The 7583-nt window shown below is 42.0% G+C and overlaps 1 protein-coding gene across 1 annotated transcript in view; it reads right to left on the bottom strand.

Moving 5' to 3' along the window:
• Positions 1 to 1062: 1062 nt before the first annotated feature.
• Positions 1063 to 7583, bottom strand: part of LOC146978360 (uncharacterized) — a 14095-nt gene continuing 7574 nt past the window's right edge. Inside the window, exons 12-24 of the mRNA XM_085790212.1 lie at positions 6582 to 6617; positions 6183 to 6320; positions 6018 to 6071; positions 4955 to 4981; positions 4254 to 4292; positions 4111 to 4158; positions 3509 to 3547; positions 3383 to 3415; positions 3221 to 3283; positions 3020 to 3088; positions 2061 to 2096; positions 1838 to 1882; positions 1063 to 1528 (exon numbers count right to left, since the gene is read on the bottom strand). Of these exons, the coding sequence (XP_085646338.1) occupies positions 1494 to 1528; positions 1838 to 1882; positions 2061 to 2096; positions 3020 to 3088; positions 3221 to 3283; positions 3383 to 3415; positions 3509 to 3547; positions 4111 to 4158; positions 4254 to 4292; positions 4955 to 4981; positions 6018 to 6071; positions 6183 to 6320; positions 6582 to 6617 (662 nt within the window). The 3' untranslated portion in view covers positions 1063 to 1493. The remainder of the gene's footprint in view (positions 1529 to 1837; positions 1883 to 2060; positions 2097 to 3019; positions 3089 to 3220; positions 3284 to 3382; positions 3416 to 3508; positions 3548 to 4110; positions 4159 to 4253; positions 4293 to 4954; positions 4982 to 6017; positions 6072 to 6182; positions 6321 to 6581; positions 6618 to 7583) is intronic.

The raw sequence follows: 7583 nt of genomic DNA on the forward strand, positions 1-7583 counted from the left end.
TGTCAATAAAACACTGTGTTTTTTTTTCTTTTAAAAACAAAACAACAGCAGCAACAAAATACAGTGTGATAGAAACTTACTGTTTACTAGACATCCATCCATTGGTTTTACGCTGATCCATGCAGGGTCCCTGGGGGCTGGAGCACATGTTTATCCTGGATACGCTATTTCTAAATAGTCTAATTCTATACCTCTGGAAGCCACGGTCGGGTCGGACCACTGACGAAACGATACGAATAGATATATTACGCTGCTAAAAAAAAAAAGCAAGTCCCGTCTTCTTTCCGACGTTTCCAAAATAAATCTACACGCACCGGCCAGACAAACGTCTTCATGACAGTGGGAAATGCCGTCTTCATTCCGCCGCTTTCGTCCACAGGGGCCGCCAAAATCAACACTAAATGAAAAGTCTGCAGGGGCTTTAATTAAAAAGGTGTTTATATATATTATTGGATGTATAAAGTTGGTTGATATATCACTAGGTTTTTATCTAAAATAAATATCTAAAACCATTTACATCAACATCAGAAATTCTGCATCAGCCATGCACATGATGTCACACCTGATGCCAGTGTCTGATCAGGTTAAAGGTATGGTTCACCCAAAATTCAAATTTCACTCATTATCTACTCACCCTCATGTCGACTAAGGGCTGGGAGAAGGTTCAGAGTCCTCCGTGCCTTCTCTGAGCTACAGCGGGGCTCCGTGCAGCACTGCATGTCCATATGACGGTTGCGAACGGACCCCACTTTTCTTCGTCCAACAAGACACACCAAAAAACATCGAAATACCTACAATTTCTCATGTTGGGGCTTCAATACAAGAGGGACATTACAGACGAGCTGTGTGGAGGTATTTGGATGTTTTTTTGGTGTGTCTTTTTGGACGAAGAAAAGTGAGCTCTGTTCGTAACCGTCATATGGACATGCAGTGCTGCACGGAGCCCCGCTGTAGCTCAGAGAAGGCACAGAGGACTCTGAAACTTCTCCCAGCCCTTAGTCGACATGAGGGTGAGTAGCTAATGAGTGGAATTTGAATTTTGGGTGAACTATCCCTTTAATGTTATTGATCAAAAACTGATTAGTTGGAACTTGACAGTTGTCAGTTTGGAATGAAGACAAATTCTCAGTTGGATGTTCAAAATAGACAAAAAACAAATTTATTGTCGAAGTTTAAAACCACATATTACAATCCTGACAGTGAGAGTGATGTCACATCCTGTATGATGTCATCAAGTCAAAACAAAAATCACCAACCAAGTCGAGTTTCGGTTGAAACTTTATTCTTTATTCCGCTCTAAAACAAAATAAACGTCTATAAACAAACTCCACATTTTAAATATTAAAAAAAAACCAAAAACACGGATGAGCCTCTGCTGCCCTGTGGGCGGAGCCTACAGCTAGCGGGAGGGGTCATATTTCCTGGGCCACGCTGATTGGTCAGTACACTGGAATCTGTAGCGCAGGAATCGAACTCGCGGTTTGATGTGGAAGTCAGCAGGTATCCTCCAGTTCCACATTTTCTGCACCTGAGACAGAAAATGTGTCTTAAATTAAAGAAAGTATTTATAGTTTTGATGCTTCAGATATTGTTTTGCTTATTGATCTGGCTTAATCTGTCCATCTACTCTGTGCAGAAGAATATATTTCTGCTTTTTAACAAATAATAATCATATTTCCAGTGGTCACATGATGTGCACGATTCCCCGCTCCGTCCAGAACCTGGACTATAATGGAGCTGGTGGTCTGGTGCCAGCGGAGACTGAATGAAAGGGGATCAGGTTTAGAGAGTGCATTCAGAGGTCAGAGGTCAGAGGTGGGAGCGTGTTGTTACGAACCTTCAGGACCCTGACCAGATGGGTTGTACTGTTCAGTGACTGGACCTGCAGAGAACAAGCAGAGCCAGGAAGAGAGAAAGAACAAGCCTTCAGCACCTGGTCTCAGATCAGATATAAGCACAAGACTTGAGAACTGAAACCGACGACGGATCAATTCATTCTGACTGGTTTGTAGTTCAGTTTACACTTCGGTTTCTCCACATTAAACATCTGTAAAACTTACCAGCCGCCTGTGTGTGATCCGTCACAGCTGGAAGACCTGAAACAAACACACACACACACATATTTATATAGTATATTTACACACTGACACACACACATACACACACTACCATATACTTCAACAGTAGAAGACCTGTTACACTCAACCTGAACTTCTTCTGTTTCAATAAAGGAACTTACTGGAGCCAGTTGGACTTCGTGTTGCATCCGTTGCCGCTACAAACACACAACAACATGATGAACATGTCTGACATTTAAAGGGATAGTTCAACATTTTGGCAAATTCTCCCTTCGCCATAATCCCTATAGTCGTATAGCACTAGGTTCATTACCTTTAATTATCGGTGCATGTTGTTTTGAGGTCAGCGGGGCAGAGACGTGAGCTGCTCAGTGAACACAATGGAGGTGAATGGTACAGGTCCCCTGTCCCTCATCAAACTCATCAAATACACAATCCAACAACTCCAAAACGCTCTGGTGGAGAGGCTGTGACCTGCACATTCACCACGCCACAAAATAATAAATTATAATTAATTACGTAACATTACAACACATGAAGCAAATACTCTGAACTACTTGCGCAGCCGTGTTTGGGATGTAGTTCCGGTTACGCATTCAACTCGAAAACAACTAATGTTACATTATTATCTCATAGCGTGGTGAATGTGCAGGTCACAGCTTCTCCACCAGAGCGTTTTGGAGTTGTTGGATTGTGTATTTGATGAGTTTGATGAGGGACAGGGGACCTGTACCGTTCATCTTGTGTTCACTGAGCAGCTCACGTCTCTGCCCCGCTGATCTCAAAACAACATGCACTGATAATTAAAGGTAATGAACCTTCTGCTGCGACTATAGGGATTATGGCGATAGGAGAATTTAACCAAAATGTTGACCTATCCCTTTAACCTTTCTGCAGCATCACACACATGTTGTGGGCATGTGGGGGAGGGTAGAGCTCACCTGTGTCTGTCCCTGTGGAGTCAGTTGCCATGGTCACCATGTTCGTGTGGGAGGAGTACACACCTGAAACTTTTTAAAGCAACAACAAAAAAAAAGAAAAGCAAAACAGGTGTGTGTCACAGAGGTAAACAGGAATCTGTGTCTCACACAGTAAAGAGGCAGGTGTGTGTCCGACAGGTGAACAGTCGGGCGTCCTCCTACCTGAGTTCATTGTGTTTGTGAAGACGTCTACCGACTCTGTGTGGTGGACGAGGGGGGACGACTCTGCAACCGAGTCACATGACAGGAAGTGAGTCCCCAAGGTGAATGAACAGCTCACAGGTCAAACTAACTCATACCATCGGTTGTCATAGTAACTCCCACCTGTGACATCATGTCCGAGTCCAAGGCCTGTCGCTGGAACCAATCAGAGCACAGCGTCAGGTTCCTGTCAGTGGTCAATGTTGTGAATTGGGATATTGATCAATTGAAGCAATCAGTTCCTCTCACCTGTGAGGTCGACGTGACTGGTCACCGTCTGCACGCTACCTGCTGACATCATCATCATTGGGCGTTACCGCTAATTACATCACTAATCAGTGAGTCAGTTAAAGGGATAGTTCACCCAAAATTCTAATTTTTGCTCTTCCTGGTCCGTCCAAATCTCGCGCGATTTGCATTGACACCCAGTTCACGGCTCCGCAAATCGTGCGATATTCCAGCAGAGCAACACTGGGAGCTTCCGCTACAAACAAGCTTAAAACATAGACTTATTTAACTTTTTTCGGAACAATTTCTCATGTTGGGGCTTCAATACAAGAGGGACATTACAGACGAGCACTATGGAGGTATTTTTTTTTGGTGTGTCTTTTTGGACGAGGAAAAGTGAGCCCTGTTCGCAACCGTCATATGGACATGCAGTGCTGCGCTGAGCCCCGCTGTAACTCAGAGAAGCCACGGAGGACTCTGAAACTTCTCCCAGCCCTTAGTCGACATGAGGGTGAGTAGATAATCAGTGAAATTAGAATTTTGGGTGAACTATCCCTTTAATCAGACAAGATTAACTCTGACTAAAATCTAATCAGTCAATAGATCAATAATCTGTATCGTACCGGTGAGATCCGTCTGGTGGTCACTGACTGGAACCGGCCGGTCGGTCGCTGCAGAGACAGAAGACAGAGCTACAGATCTGACCTGAAGAAGAAGAAGAAGAAGAAGAAGAAGAAGAAGAAGAAGAAGAAGAAGAAGAATTTACCTCCGTTTGTATCTGTGAGATGAGTCTGTCGGCCGTTTCCTGAAAAACACAAACTGTCCGTGACTCACAGCACATTCAAGTACAGTCATTAAAGCAGAAGTAAGCGATATTTTTGTGTGGTTAATATAAGTCTTAAATAGTTATATCTTCCGACAGCAATCACTTATATAGAGTGTTTGGACCAAAACACGGGTCTCTCAGTCCCTCTGCTCTGCTCTGAGCCGAGGAGAAAACTTTTCTCGTATCCTACAAGTTTTATCCAATGAGGAGAGAGAACGGCATGAAGGGCTGTGTGTGCAGCCAAGGGATGCGCGTGAATGTGGCGACGTAGGGACGAGGACCAATAGATCCATGACGAGGACGGGGGCTGCTAACTCCATCGGCTGACAAGACGTTATGGTGCGTTCAGGGCAGCCCGTAACTCGTGTTTTTCCGACCTGTGAAGTCGTACCAGTTCGATCTGGTGCGAGTTCACGGGTCAGAAGTTACGAGTGGCCGTTATAGTGACTTTCACAGGTAAAACAGGTCGGAAAAACACGAGTGGGTTGCCTGGAACGCTACAAAGTCGTAAGTCGTGACTTGAAGCTGTAATTTACGGTTTCAAAAGCCTGCCTGGAACGCAGCATTAGCCAAAACGACCGGATCGCTTACTTCTGCTTTAAAGTCCCACAACATTAGTTGAACATCCATGAGGCTCCTACCGTTGGTATCAGGTGAGTCGCCTCCATCTGTCAGGAAAATACAAAACAAACCATGTGTGTCAGAGTTATTATAGTTAACTAAAACTAAGACCAGGGCCGGCCCAAGCCTCCATGGGGCCCTAAGCAAAATCTTTATTTTGGTGCCCTCTATTACTGCCAATAATAGTATTTCATTTTTCTAATCTGTCATTATGAATCATTATATCCTGGCAGGTTTTTACCCATCTATGGTTTTTATTCTGAAATGGCACAAAATTCAGCTAAAAGTGCAGCCTGCGGTTGATTTACATTTAGTATTTAAATTGATATAGTACTGGGATACTGAATGTCACCTAAAGGTCGACTAAAAGTAACAAAATGAAGTTAAACCAACAGACAATGCATTTACTGTAAACACATCATCTGCTCTTTAAATTTTTTGGTTTTGCAACAGCAAAGTGCAACAACAATTTGAAATGTAACAACAGTTAAAGTTTTTTGTAATTACGCAGAGTTTCTCCAAGGGTCGACAGAAGTTACGCACTACAATTTAAAAAAGTTACTTGCCCTTTGGGGGCCCCCCCAATGGTCACGGGGCCCCAAGCAGGTGCTTAGTTGGCTTATCCCTTGGGCCAGCTCTGACTAAGACTAAAAATTAGCAGTGAAAAAATAATTTAGTAAACTAAAATAAAGTTTTTTAAAAATTCAGACGAACAATGGAAAAGTAACTCAAACTAAACTGAATGTCAGATAACATCAGCTTAGTTGTAGTTTTCTTAGAGATGATTAAAGTTGCAGGAAGAAAACGCCACAGCTCAATATGAGACGACTTCGAGTGCGACCCACAGGTAGATAAGAGTGAATGTAACGTGGTGAGGACTGATGGGAAATATTTGGAAATTCATCTTCAGAGGTCTCACGAAACAAAGACGAAACAAAAACTAAATAAAAACTAGTCAATTCCTCAAAAATAAAAACTTTAATCACTTGTTGCAAACTGAAAAACAAAATAAAAATAAAAACTAATGAAAATTTAAAACTACAATAACTGTGTGTGTGTGTGTACCTGTGCAGGTGAGTTTACCTGTTTGTTCTCTGTGACCTTCACTGTGTGACGAAGAAGATGAAGCTGCTGCAGCTGACAAAAACAACCAGGTATCAGAATAAAAAAAATAAAAATCTTTCTCCCTTTTTTTATTTTTCATAATAAAAGCCTTTTTTATTTATTTTTTATTTTTTTTACACCAACCTTCCAGGGTGGCGGAGTGGGCGGAGCCAGAGACAGAGCTGGGCAGTGATTGGTCCGGTCCTGAGCTCAGAGCGGTGTGGTCTAGTCCCGATTGACCGATGCTGACGTCAAATTGATGATGATGATGAAGAACATGCTCTTCAACAGGATGACACCATAACAGGTTAAGTTGTACAGGTGAGTCTTAGAGAAACAAACACCTGTTGGGGGGTGGGAGTTGGTCTGGGGTCTGTAGCTACCTGCAGGTGAGTCCAGACTGGAGCCGCTGTGCTGATCTGCTGCTGTCACACCTGAACTGATCACTGACACAGACAGAAACAGATCGATCAGTTGACTGATGATGACTCACAGAAATCGGAGTGAAAGAGACCTGAAGAAGAAGAAGACAAAACCACACACCTGTGGAGTCCAGCTGAGTGGGCGGAGTCATATGACCTGTCAGAATAAAAGACAAAATCAAAATTACACATGTTCTGATCACAGCTGCACTGTTCACACCTGTACATGAAAACAATTTTTTATCTTATCTTATCTTATCTTATCTTATCTTATCTTATCTCTAAAGCAATTCAAAATATTAATGTAAAGCAATTCAAAATATTAATAAAAAAGTATTTAGCAAAATAGGAAAACATGGTATATTTATATGTATAATATGTTATATATTTTTATTAGGGCTGTGATTAATTTTTCTAATCGCGATTAATCACATTTTTTCCATAGTTAACTCGCGATTAATCTCTATTAAAAATATTATATATGGCGCTTTGGACTTTCAACCCTCCAAAGTGTTGAAAGTCCAAGCCAAAGTGTTATAATCTCTAGACAAACAACTTTTAGACCAGACCTAGCAGGCCTAGTACCTAATCATAACACATGATGCATGAAACTCACACAGAATTGAAACGAATTGCATCCAGTGGAAATTGCCCTTTACTTTGCTACGCCTCTGCCTGGCCACGTGCATTTGTTGACAACAGAAGCTGTCAAAAAATCAATACATCCCATGTGCATTTGTTGACAACCGACGCCGTCAAAAAAATCAATACATGGCCATGTGCATTTGTTGACAACAAGCCTTCAAAAAATCAATGGATGGAGCTGTGGATATATGTTAGACTGTGTATATTTGTGTAGCAACCAACTTGAAGGTGCCTTACCGCCACCTACTGGACTGGAGGTCCCACACTCCAGTCCTCCAGTCCAGCAGACAGAGGACAAAATGGGCCGCGATTAACCGCGATTAAAAAATTTAAATTTTTTTAAATTAATCTAATCGCGATTAACGCGTTAACTCTGACAGCCCTAATTTTTATAGATATATAAGTACATATGTGTTATTATAATGTATATGCTGCAGAATTAATCTATATGCTGTAGAATGAATGTATATGCAATATG

Source organism: Trachurus japonicus, chromosome 11 (assembly GCF_045865225.1).
Source record: "Trachurus japonicus isolate A0001 chromosome 11, Traja_1.0".
NCBI lineage: Eukaryota > Metazoa > Chordata > Actinopteri > Carangiformes > Carangidae > Trachurus > Trachurus japonicus.